Source organism: Poecilia latipinna, unplaced genomic scaffold (genome assembly GCF_001443285.1).
Source record: "Poecilia latipinna isolate Pla-1442-1.1 unplaced genomic scaffold, P_latipinna-1.0 Scaffold2114, whole genome shotgun sequence".
Lineage (NCBI taxonomy): Eukaryota > Metazoa > Chordata > Actinopteri > Cyprinodontiformes > Poeciliidae > Poecilia > Poecilia latipinna.
The window spans coordinates 75022-88197 of record NW_015114730.1 but is presented as its reverse complement, the minus strand read 5'-3'; the positions used below and the strand labels follow the sequence as shown (position 1 = coordinate 88197).

Here is a 13176-nt window from a genome sequence, read left to right as displayed (position 1 = left end):
TTACTGTGATGATGTGGAATTTATCTCAACGGCATATATTGAGCTGAACTTCAATTAATTTATTTGCAAGAAAAGCTAAATGTACCTATATGTGGTACAAAGACATATGCTGAATTAGTGTTCTTTTGTGTTACTGCATAAAACCACGGCTCTTTCCACGTTAGAAAACAGCCTCAGGGTGGAGTGGAGCAGCCATGGGCAAAGAAAAGAAATATGCTCAGACTAAATGAAAGCACATGTGTTGTTTTAGGTTGATGACAATTTGCAGAAACCTCTTCATGGGTAATAGGGTGCAAAATGTCCTTCATGCCTGCATAATAACATGCTAACAGGGTAATTCATAACCCTGTAGTGATAAAACACATTTAAAATCAAAAGATGTTTCCTTTGCATGTAAGGAGTGTAGACCTTCATCATTAAATAGATCTGTTTTTCTCAGACAAGGGTAAACATGCATAAGTTACCACATAGTTCTTTAATTTTTGAAGTCAGACTAACTTTAGTAACAAAAAAAAGCCAGAGTTGGTTATTTTCATGCAGATACATATGAAACCTTGCTGTATATTTGTAATGAGCATAATGCAAGTAGGGTGTTATGCTTCATTAATAAACCTACTAATAAGTCACATATTCCTAAATATGAACAGTTTTAAAAGGTAATTACAAAGTACCAGCACAATATTTTCAGGGGACTTCTGGGCTGTTCATCATCTAAAAGGTTGTTGTTAGTTCCCCAAGGTCCATTAGGTCGTATGGGAATCTGTAGCGTTCGCAGAAGGTTTACGTTGAGCCTGTGAGCCTTGGGTTCGTTCTGCAGCAAGGTTTAAACCTGCAATCTTTACAGAAACGGCATCTAAAGAAATGTCAGGGCCGTTTTGCAGAAGGTTTTTTACAGAGATGTCACTTGTGACTGTCTTTCTGAGAAACCTGATGACCGTTCACTTTACTTTCATCAGAATCAGACATGGTGAATTTGCCTCTAATTGAAAGTTACAAAATATGATGGTTGAAATATTCTGCCTTTAAATTGGACATCACTTCAAGAAACCGACGAAGCGCAAAGTATTCAGTGGTTAATCAGTATCCCTGGCTACCAGTACAGAATGAAGACAAAAGAACACTCCAAGCGAATCAGGAAAAAGGTTATTGAAAAGTTTGAGTCAGGGGATGGAAACTATGAAATAACTTGGGAGCCGAACACTCATTAGAGTTCAGTTAAATTCATCTTCAAGAAATGGAAATAATATGTCGGGTGTAAATCTGTCTCCATTATGCCGTTCTCACAGAGTCAGCGTGCAAAAAAGTGAGGATACCTGCTGACGATATCCTGCAGAAAGAGTCACAAGCTTCAGCAGAAGAGAGGGGAGAGACTATTTTATTGGCTCATTTCAAGATATCTTACGAACCACAAGACTTATTTATGAACTAAAATATGAAAGATTGTATAGAATTGCTCACTAATTTACATCGCAGTGCCTTACAGAGGGCATCATCCCATCTGCTCTCTTCAATCTCAATTTTTAAGCAATACCCTGATATGGAAAAAACTGCTTCATATTAAAGTTCATTCTTACTTCCCCATATTGATCCAAACGCTGAGATGCTTGTTTTTTTTGTAGCAAATTCAGTAGCAATTGACTTCCACGCGTTGCTGCATCTGTTTCACAAGACTAGCACTGTTGATCATGTCACTGTAATTGTATCCAATCATGGTGTGCAGCCAAATAAAACCCACTGTGATGCTGACTCCCCTGGCATTCTAAGACGATTTCTGCTGTCAGATATCCCACTGGACGGTTTCCTCTTGTAATTTTACAACGCAGTGAGCTGGGGTGTTTTTCAGATGCTCAGCGGCGTGTTTCCATCACCGCAAAGTCATCATCCAACTATAGACTCTGTGTTGTCATGATGCGATTTCTATCAAGGGCTCTGCGTGCTCGAAACAATACCGGCATCACACGTTCAGATGAGTGGCTTGGCATAAGCAGCAGCGTGAATATGCAAACACACAGAGGCACCGAACAGGTTGCACTGCATCTGTTTCACATGACTGGGCTGAAAATGCTTTATATGTCGAGATTAGCTTTCAACCTCAGTCTGCTGCATCTTATTACACAGCCGCACACTCGTGCACGCACTGGATCTTCTTCTTTGCCACGCTGAGAGATTGTTCTTTATGCTGTTTCAGTTGTTCTTGTACAACAGAGCGTGGATACACAACGGCATCTTTGAAAATGTGTTTGTTTTATCCGTCGCATGTCACATCGTGCTCAGAAACACGAGTATAGGACAAAGCAAATATGTTTGTGGGAGGCCACCGAAGCAGCTGCTGCATTACAGCACATAACATAATACATGGTCGGTGTTCATATGTAATATTTGAGTTAACATTGATGTTGTTTACAATAAATATTTTACCCATGCTAGCAAGGTTTAGACACCATTTTTACTTTGCTAACCCTGACGACTGATTAGGTTCACCTATAAAACCTGTTTGTAAAATTTTTGAAATACAGATTTTTTTTCTATTTTATGTATAACTTCATCCTATTTATAGCATAATAACATTTGATTTTAAAAGACATCTGTTGTAAAAGTGTTAGAATGTGTGATAGCACATTCTAACACTTGGAAAAACTTCAGGAAAATACATGTATTTAACAGAGGGAAGAAAAAGTTAAAAGAATAAAGAATAAAGCATGGGACTCACCACATTTTTAATCAGCTGTTGGGGGATTTGAGCTTTCATGCAGACCTTAACAAAACCAGATTTTTCCTCGAGGTCAACTAAGAGTGAGAAGAGAAAACAAAACCAGGTTTTGGTGTTTCAGATGGTGCTTTGCCAGTGGAAAGAAAATAATTGATGCCCCCCAAAAAGTTAAGCCCAAAGCCCAGCCAAAGTCCTGACTTTGATCTGATAGAGAATCTGTGGAGGGAGCTCCACATTAGGGTGATGGCGAGGAGGCCTTCCGATAGCAAAGAATTGAAGCTTATCACCAAAAATAAACTCCAGCGAAAGCGCTCAAAAAGAAGCATTTGGTTGCTTAAACTGTCAGTAAGCCATTTTAAATCTTTTTTTTTTTTTTTTTCAAAACTGCGAATAATTTTGGGAATAACTGTGAGCATTGGATCTGCTTTTTGGGGAGGGGAAACTCACACAGTCGCAGACTACAAAACTGGAGAGTCTTTGTAAACATCCCACACATCCATGGGAAGAAGACGAAACCAAGAAAGTTACTGAAATTCAAACCAGAGACCTTCTAGTCATCATAACACAGAACATTTTGCACTTTTCCTCCCAACTTGAAAATGTATTTGTTTGTGAATTACGAATGTAAAGAGACACCACATTTGTTTCCTTCAAAAATAAGCATATTTCAACATACTATTTAGTTTGTGATGCAGAGTCTGACACGTTGGGATTCCACCCGCTGATATTAAACCAGATTCCTTTTCAGTATGAAAGCAAAATACCGTCAGACAAGTATTTTCAGACAATGTACAAAACAGCTTTGAGGAATTCTTTTTTTTTTGTTACCTTTTTATGTTGGTTCGACACCCTTCTAATTAATTTACAAATGGAAAAAAAAAGTGGAACAAAGACAGGATGAGATCTCATTACAGAGAGAAGAGCTGAGGTAGGCACAGGCTGTGAAACAGATGGAGGGGAATGAAATGGGTAAATGTACATAAACACAGAGCTTCTCTGTAAGGGAACTAAGTGATAAAATGTGGATAAAAAGAAGTATGAGACCATTAGCAGGTTTTTATGGTCGGTTCCTAAGACCTAATAATATTTCCCCTCTCCTGTTTCTGCAAAGCACTGCAGGACAAGGTGGAGAGGACAGAGAGAGTCGGTCATGTCGGAGCCGCTCCTGTTTGCGCGCTCGGTGGAGATTAGATGGCTGTTTGTGTCTCGGAGGGACCTCATAATGCGTCTGCAGAGCAACAAGGGCACAAAGATAGAGACTTATCTTCACACACTGACTGCGCTGCACACATTACCAGGAACTAAATGATAGCTGGGAACACAAATGCACACTTTGGTTTTGTTTTATTTGAACTCATAAAGATCCTCTCACACCTCCCTGTTTGTCTCAGCCGCCGGTCCTTCCCTTTACCCAACTATTTAGCCTGTCACTTAAGCCACTCATGTCCATCAGTGTAAAGTTGTTTGCCTTTTTCACGGCCCTGCATCTGCTCTTTTTGGGCTGACTTTCATTTTAAGGTGAATTTTGATACTGAACAAAGACCTATAATTTCTCCCTGGTGTGTGAATTGTTTGTGGAAGAGACAGAGTTGTGTCCTCATTTGAATTTCTGAGAGAAATCAATGAAATGCTCAAGTGCCTGAATAATTTGCACGGGCCTGAGAGAGTGAATCCGGCGTGTCCTCTAAAAGTCTGCATTTGTTGTTCTGTGATACATCTTCATTTTACCAGCTCATTACTTCTGTTACACCCCGCACTGCTTCCTGTATTCTCCTGGTTCTGACGCACCGACAAAGAGGCCAGTGGCTGTTTCTCCTTTCTCTTGCAGTCTTATGTTGAGTTGTTCCACTTACATTAGCCCATTTTATGTTTAATTTATGATTTTGCTGTTTCAGGCATTTCTTTTGTCACATCAGAAATAATTCCACCCGGTGGGAAACGGTGTCAAGCTTTCGTACAAATGCTGCGGCAGTTGTACTCCGAACTGTGGTCAAATCAACAGAAGGACTTTGAAGACAATCATTTTTCCCTTTCTGTTAAAGCCGTAATGGCTGCCACACAATTTCAGTTAAATACAATAAAGTAAAAGCCAAGATATGGAGGGAAAAATGCTTGAGAACTGAGAAAATAGTCTAAATTTATGTATTAAAAAAATCTTTGAACTCAAGACGGCACCGGTGCAAAGACCTGCAAAAGTTACAAACATTTATCTTTATTTCTACCGTTTTCACATCCTTGTCACTTCATTTTTAAAATTACATTTTGACTTTAACATTTATTTCTCTAACTTCATTGTCAAATAGGAATATTACTATGAAAAAATTCCATTTTTTTCCCTTCAAAGCAATCCTAACATTCTGTTTAATGTAGCAGCTCTTGAGATTGTGACACTCTTTTTGTGGGAACTCAATCAAATGGATAACAATAAGTTCCTGCAAAGACCAAAGTTGTTAAATGGCTTAATTATATAGAGCAACAATGAACTGTCATGACAAAAACTGCAGGTGTGTTTTCTGAAAGATAAAACATTGTAAACTACTTCAAATATCTTTTTTCCAATTAAATTTAAAATTACACTATTATGGACTGCAAAATAATATTGCAGATTAACATGGCAAACTGCAGATTCTTAGCCCTTCTTCACCACTGTCAGCTCTACTAGCTAAATATCAATGTCTTACCTACAGTTTTATTAGATGTTACACTAGTTAGGGACATACAGTCATGATAAAAAAAAGGCAATGACTCTTCTGTCGATTTTTTTTAGGTGTTCAAAGTTTAAATGACCGGCTTTTGAAACGATGTGTCTCTCCTGAGTTTTTGAAAGCACACAAAACGCATTACACAATGTTCATGTCTTAAGAAAGGAAAAAAAAAAAAACCCTGAAAGATTTGTGAAAAATTAAGCAAACTCTAAACTTTTTATTATAAAAGCGACGTGCTTTCAGTTTATATTGGCTGTTTGTGTAAATCTTGTTTTCCAAAGCACAATACTGCAGCCCATACAGAGGATTCTCATCGCCTCTGCATTTAGAAACAGCATTGAAAAAAATCTGCATCATGTAAAATGTTATATGTTTAAGGTTTAAGGTTTTCTGGTCATGTTTAGCTTATTTCTTGTGCTTCTCTCTTTAATCTGCTAGGCGTGGATATGGCCAACATGAGGTAAGTGTCTTTCTTTTGTTGCTCGTTATAATTGGACATCTTCATGTTTTATTTTCTTCTAGTATCATTCATTTGATGTTTAGTTATCACCCTCTTTGTTCTCTTCTGTTCTTTGTTCTTCTTTTTTGATGCAATAAAGATGAAGTTGCATGTATTTGTGCCTCAATAACTGACTTTTTTCATATTTTCCTTTTAATCTGAGTTCAAACTGGCTTTGAAAGTGATATTTCTATTGTTTGAGAAAAAAAAATAGGTAATAAAGTTATGCCTTCAACTACAATGGCTTGAATGGCAAACAGTCTTCTGAAAATGTTCTGGCTTCCCTGATCAAACTGTTCTTGCAATTTGAAAATAATAAATAGATGAGCAAAGGCAAAAAAAAATTAATTGTATATTTGACATTCAAAGCATAATTATTTTGTATCTGTAGATTTGCAGTGAGATTAGTGCTAAGATCTGGAAGAAGAACAGATCTTAAGAAATTTTTAGCTGAATTGTTAGTCAGGAAACAAACACCCTGTTAGGTTGCAAATTAAAATCTTCATATTTCCCAGATAGGGTGGATGTAGTCTATGTTACCACACAGGTTAAACAGCAACAAATACGCCTCCAATAAAAGATATTTTAGAGACAGCTGCAAATTCAACAAATACTCATACTAAGGTTTCAAATTGGAAACCTCAGATTAACAATAAATTAACATTTTCATTCAAACAACTCACCAGTGATGTGGATGAAGCAGTCTTTCCTGTTTTGGCAGACATTTATCTGTCTCGATGCACACAGCTTCAATCCTCAGTGCACAGACAACCTGCTGATGTTTTAATCCTAAGCAGTTTGCTGATGCGCAAAGCTAAAGCTAGTGTGTTCACTCTGTATCCTTGACTCCTTCCTAATTCGACTTGAAACATAATTTCAGTCTGTGCAGGCAGCAGAAACTGCTGCTTTCTTGCTTAATAAAATTAGATTTTTGCGTAATGATTTTTAGTTTACTGCTAAGTCATTTAGTTTCGCTCTATGCAGATTTGCTAACAAAGATGGCGGTCGGGGAAGTGTGCAGAGCTTGACGTTAGGGAGTTGCAGCAGTCCAAAGTGCCGTCACTGTAAAGGATACAGATCTATAAAGATTTGTAGGAATTACTCAGATTATAGTAAAATGTCATCAAGGGACCAATCTTACAAAGTTAAAAAAAACAAAAACAAAACAAAAACAAAGTGGTTTTAATATTTTCTTTGGAAAAAAAAGAAATTTTCCTGTTTTGAAAATGTTGTCACATGACTATAAATGAAAACCTAAACACTTCTGATAAATGTTAAAACCGATGGTTATCATAAAGTCTAATATTCTTGTGCCATATAATCTATTTTTTACAATATTAATCTAGAGCAGGAGTGCCAAAGCTCTTTTGGACCTGGAACAAAGTTCAGTGCAGCTTCTAAACATTGCAAAACTGAAATCAGGCATAAAGTCATGAACATTTCTTCCGTCTTTCTTATCATGCTCTGCTCTTTCTTTCCTTCTGAAAGACACAGCAGCTACTACGACCGTCTCTGCTCAGGCCAGAGGTATTCTGTATTTTCTTCATTTTTCCTGCTTGCTACTGTAAACTACTTCTTAGCTTCTTCTGTCTCTCAGTTGGGAGCATGTAAGTGTGATTTGTTGCTAATAACTGGCTTTACATTCAACAGGAGTTATCCATGGAGTCCGGCATCGATCCGGGCCAGGACTACTACACACAAGATTATTACAACTATGACCATGGGTTAGTATATTTTTATTTATTATGCTGCAAAAATGCTTTTTTTGTAGATGGAAATTACATGTTTGAACATGCGTCCTTGTTTTTGGTAGTTTGCTTCAAATTTAAAAATGTGCTAGTAACTAATTCATGAGTTGATGGAGATGTGCATTTCTAACTTTCATTTATAAACAATTGTAATGCCTTGACATCACAAAAAGGACATTTTTAATTTAATTTTTAATATGCTGAGGTATACCTGAAGGGAAGTATGTCAAAAAAAAAAATCAGCTTTTATTTGTCATCCCTTTAAATATATTACAAAATCATGTTCAACACTCAGGCATAGTATAAATATTTAATTATATCCGTATCATTGTTTCTTACCACACGCTGGGGATTCATAGTTTCTAGTTCAGCATATAGAAAGAGCAGCCATAAATTGATAGTGAACTTTTATATTTTAAAGTAACTGTGGAAATTGGAGTCTAGAAAATAAAGACTTCTTAAACAAAAAAATGTGTTTTGAACTCTATGTTAATATTAAGACTGGTAGCACACGGCCTTACACTCTTTAAATCACACCATTTATTACCGTTGCTGCTTTTGTCCCTTCCCACACGAGCTCATTTTTCAGAAACAAACTTACTTCTATCCAAAGGAAAACTTTTTCCAACTTTAGGACTTTTTTTTTTCACTCTTCTTCATTATCTCAGTTTGTTCTTCAGCAGAGACTTTGTGAAAACAATAACATTGAAACTTACAAGGTTCTTGTTGCTGTTGTTGACTGAGGCTTTGCTAAAAACCAGCACTTTGTTGCTGCCGTACTGAAGCTGTAACCTGAAGGAAACATAAACTATGGCTTAGCTCACAATAGTTGCACTATCTTCTATGTCCAGAATTGTAACATGTTTAGCAAAGATTTATAAAGCCCTGAAGAAAAAATGAGCACGAGAGTCTAACAGTTTCTAAACAGTGATGATTTTTAGTTGTCAGTGTGTAACACAGTGTCCACCTGAAACAACAGTAGTGGGAAATTAATAAACTGACGATGTTTATAGCAATCCATCCAGTAAGGAGAAGCCAGGAGACTGGAGACCTAATAAACCAGCACCCTCCCCAGATATTACAAACGTTGAGCTCACCCCTACCTGTATTTCAAAACAGTTGACAATAATGTTAAATATTTTTGCTGACATTCTGACAGAATTTATGTACATATTGTGATTTCTACTCCAGTTCTGATCAGCATCGTCATTCTAGGGTTCAAATCCACCAGTACATCATTTTCCCAACAGATGTCATCAGAATATTCAACTTTTCTTCTAGCAAGCCATGCAGTGGTTGCGAATTACCAACAGGTTTATTATCTACAATCATATTCAAGAAATAAAATAATGCTGGTTTGTCAGATTAAAAGTTCCTGTTGGAAATTACCTTAAAATAGACGTTAAAGCTTCTTTTAACCTAGATAAAATTACTGTATACATTTTTATTGGTCTTTTGTAAAATTCTAATCTTAAATGTTTTCATTAGCTGTAATCTAACGATCAACAGAAATAAAGACTCGAAAACATCTGCTCAGTGGTTTAGCTGTTGACTCTCTGGCCAGGCTGTTAGTTGAATAGATGCACATAGTCCTGATAGATATAAAGAAATCATACCCAAAGATGAACCAGACTTGTCAATATTTTCTCTCTTGATTTCTTCTCTAATTTTTTATTCTGTTGTTAGGATAATTTCACACAAGGAAGGTTTGTTTGTTGCCAGTTATTCTCCTGGAAGCGTACAAAGTTATGGCATTATCATCTTTGATTTCCCAAACAGTTTTAAAATATCTTCTGTTATTCTGGCATTGACTTAAAAAAAAATGGTGATCCTAATCGATCTATAAAGAAATGTCTTGTATGGTTTTCTGAGACAATAGCACAAAAAAGAAAAGAAGAAGAATTGAAGGTGGGAAGAAGACCATGCTGTTTTTCCATTCTTTTCAAGGTCACTGCAGAAGGTGATGAATGTAGATGTTTTCATTGGATGTTTGTCTTTAAATTTCTCATCAAAACTGAAAAGCAGAATTTGCTGAAACTTGGTTGTATAGTCAACAGGCAAGGCAGCTATACATCTGTTGTGTTTCCGTTGATTATGATAACCTTTATTAAATGGTCAGTTGCCATGCCAGAGGAGGATGCGCTCTGATTATCATAATACTGCCTTTCAAAAAAATATCCATAGACCTTGAGCATTTCCACATTTTTGTCAGATTTCCTACAAGCTCAGGTGCAGCCGCAGGGAAAGCTGCTGGTACTGACCCGGAAGCCCCGATTACAAAAGCACGCCGTATTTTTTTCAAATTTTGTTTCTGAAAAATGTTGGAGGCGTCGTATCCATTTTCTTCACAGCCAAGGAGAAAGACTGCATATCTCACTGACCAACATCACCAACATAGTGATGTTGCTGCTTGCAGTGAGACTTTGAAGAAGTTCATAGTCTGTAATGGAGAATGGACAGTTTTTCTAGACACTACGTTCACTTGCTTTGTTTTGATAAGGTCCCAAAAACACAGCGGTGTTTTATCTAGTGCGCTCACCTGGGCTACACACTGGATAAGGCTGTTATGAGAAGTGAATACATATCAACTCATCATTGATCCAAATCTGACCTTTGGCCAGGACCAGTGGCAGCCGAGCATCAGAGTTCAATGTCTGCACATTATGCAGCTTGAGTTTCATGTCGGTCACGCAGACGCCACTTTGACATCGAGCTGATTGCATCAGCCGCACACTGTTGGATTCTGCCAGTCTTGACACCTGCAAACTGCTTCATGACAGGCTCATAGCAATTCTGAGCCAAAGAAAGTCGATCAATATCATTGTGTGTGTGTGTGTGTGTGTGCGTGTGTGTATATTACAGGTTCTTTGATGTTAAAGGAAACAGGAAATACAGTACAGAAGCTTCAGTACGATCTCCACGGCGATTTGATCAAAGTGTTTATGACCAAGTCCAAAGGAGTCTGGCTGCATCCCTCCAAAACGCGTGCTTGATTCTTCCACCTGCCTGCCATCTGCGGTGCTTTCCATCTTTTTCGGCTTCAGACTCCCAGGAACTTGATTTCATGCACTCCAACACACACCTGTGACACACAAGCACTGAAAAGTACACAACAGAAGACGCTCACACACATAACTCCCCCTGTGGCAAACATGTTAATTCACTCATACAGAAGCACTTTCCTGCCTCAACTTTCACAAAAATGCTTGCTCTCTTGCTCTTGCTCTCCCTCTCTCTGCCTCTCTCTCTCTCTCACACACACACACACACACACACTTGCTCACGCACACAAAGAGCTAATTCTCTCCACCCAAAGTTGCAGCACCGTAGCAGCTAATCAGGCAGCCAGCCGTGGAAGCAGACAATGGGCCAGATGCTGGTGGCTTAGAGCAACATCCACAAACTCATGTCTGACTCTACATGCATACAAGATCAGAACACAAAATCAGACTGTGTAAAAAATGACACCTAATTAGTTTATCTGTTCCCGTGAATAAACGGCGCAGGTAGAACATCCTGCCGAGTATTAAACTGGCTCTCTAGGTAAACAAAACTCTTCCTGTTCACGTTTTTTTATGAGAAGCAAACATATTTGCGGTTCCTCTGGAGGCAATTTAATCTGTTTGGAAACATGATCTTACATCCTGATTCAAAGTCTTTTGTGCTCTATGCTCATCTGCTCCCAAAAAAGATGCAACTTGAATGGGATTTTATGCGAGTCGCACCACTGCCGACTGCCAGTAGCCCAGTTCAGTGTGGATTCGAATCATTTATTGCAAATATCTCCAGTTTTAATAATGTTTATTCAAAAAAAAAAAAAACTTCATGTTACTCGCCACATACTAATAAAATACTCCAAATGATTAGTCAGCAGAACAAAGAATAACTTTTAGGTTCTGCAGGTCTGTCTATAATTTTTTACATTTTTTTATGTATGTACTGTACTGTTTACTGTTATTTTTGCCATGACATCCGTTTTATTTTTTATCATCAATACTAATTGAGTTTCTAACCATGAGTGAGTTTCCACTAGTGGCGACAAAGCGTCTGCATAGAGTAGTATTAGATCATTGGTAATGGTTCTGTCAGGTCGTCACTGCGACATTTAAGCACCACTTACATAACTTATGGAATTTGGCACCTACGCAGTATTTGCATCATCTTAATGTTGCAACACTTATATCGATGAATGTTTCAATTTGACAAAAGTAGTTTGTGGAAAGATTGTGTATGGATAGGATTCACAGGAAGGCAACGTTGGAGTAAATAAAGAAGCACATATTTAAAAAACAAAAAATCGACAGAGTGCAATATTGTCTCCATGCTGGATTACCGAGCTGCATGGTCCAACCTGATGGACCATATTTTCTAGAGATAATTGGTAAAAGGGTAAAAACAAGCAAAAGAAAAAAAAAAAAGCATGCCCTTGGTTATGTGCAATATACTGTATTGCAAGTTATATTGGACTTCTGTGGCTTGAACCATAAAAAACATTATCTCTCTTCTGGCTCCAGCTTCATATTAAATGAGAAATTATGAGGCTGGGGCATCATGTTTGTGTAGCTTGAGGGAAAACAGGAAATTTCTCTACTGCTTCTAGCGCTTCCATTTAGTTCTGTTGAAGCATCTGTGCTTCAACAGTAAACCTAATTATCAGTGGTCAGAGTCATCTCAGTCAGTGCATGTGTAGATGAGTAGGTTTGTCTTCCCTCTCAGCCAACTGACAAAGGTTGTTGAAGAAACTGACGGCCAACTCAAGCTTACTGGTTTTAAGCCAAACCCAAAGCTTTCAACATCTTAAAGGGACATCTCCAGTCCAGTCTTTGAGGGTCTCTGACGTATGGGCAATTTAGAGTAAGAGGCATGTTTTTAAACTGGTGCTCGAGTATCCATAGAGAACGTGAAGGCCGGGTTTCAAACCGTGAGCTAGTTGATGCTAACAACTGTACCATTCTCAAATCCAGTAGAACAACGATCTGCACAGACTGATCTGGTCAAATTATTCAACATTTACAGTTTGACTGTCGAAAAAGTAAGGTAAAGCTACAAACCTACCAAGAAGTTGTTTTTCAGCTACATTTACTGGCGAGGCAAAGGAAAGCATTTATCGATAGGAGCAGCCAGCAGGTGGAAGAAGCTTTTGACCCAACGACTATTTGTTGTGCCCTCCACAATGCTACACTCTGTGAACAAGTGCAAGAAAAAAACTGTAAGAAATCCCATTTTCAGTTTCCTACAAGCGACACAGAGGAAGTAGTAAAGTTGTGGTCGGACAACAGAAAACTAAACTTTTTAGTCTAAATGTAAAAACGCTATGTGTGGAAGACAATACACATCATTGGCATCATGGTCATGTGGTCATGCTTTTCTTCATCAGATACATGGAAACCCTCATTGTTCTGCTTCAGAAAAAGAAATCAATCAATTTAGATTAAAATAATCTCAGTCAAATATAACGACAAGCAAAGCACACGGAAATTATAAACATTTAAAAAAAAATCATAGTTTGAATAG

At 37.8% G+C, this 13176-nt stretch overlaps 1 protein-coding gene across 2 annotated transcripts in view; it reads left to right on the top strand.

The window, feature by feature from the left end:
• The window catches only part of LOC106936295 (protocadherin-15-like), a 43292-nt gene that overhangs the window by 21308 nt on the left and 8808 nt on the right, over positions 1 to 13176 (top strand). Inside the window, exons 8-10 of one of the 2 annotated variants that reach the window (XM_015017173.1) lie at positions 5854 to 5875; positions 7403 to 7441; positions 7565 to 7638. In XM_015017173.1, the coding sequence (XP_014872659.1) occupies positions 5854 to 5875; positions 7403 to 7441; positions 7565 to 7638 (135 nt within the window). The remainder of the gene's footprint in view (positions 1 to 5853; positions 5876 to 7402; positions 7442 to 7564; positions 7639 to 13176) is intronic. The other variant, XM_015017174.1, reaches the window with a different exon arrangement.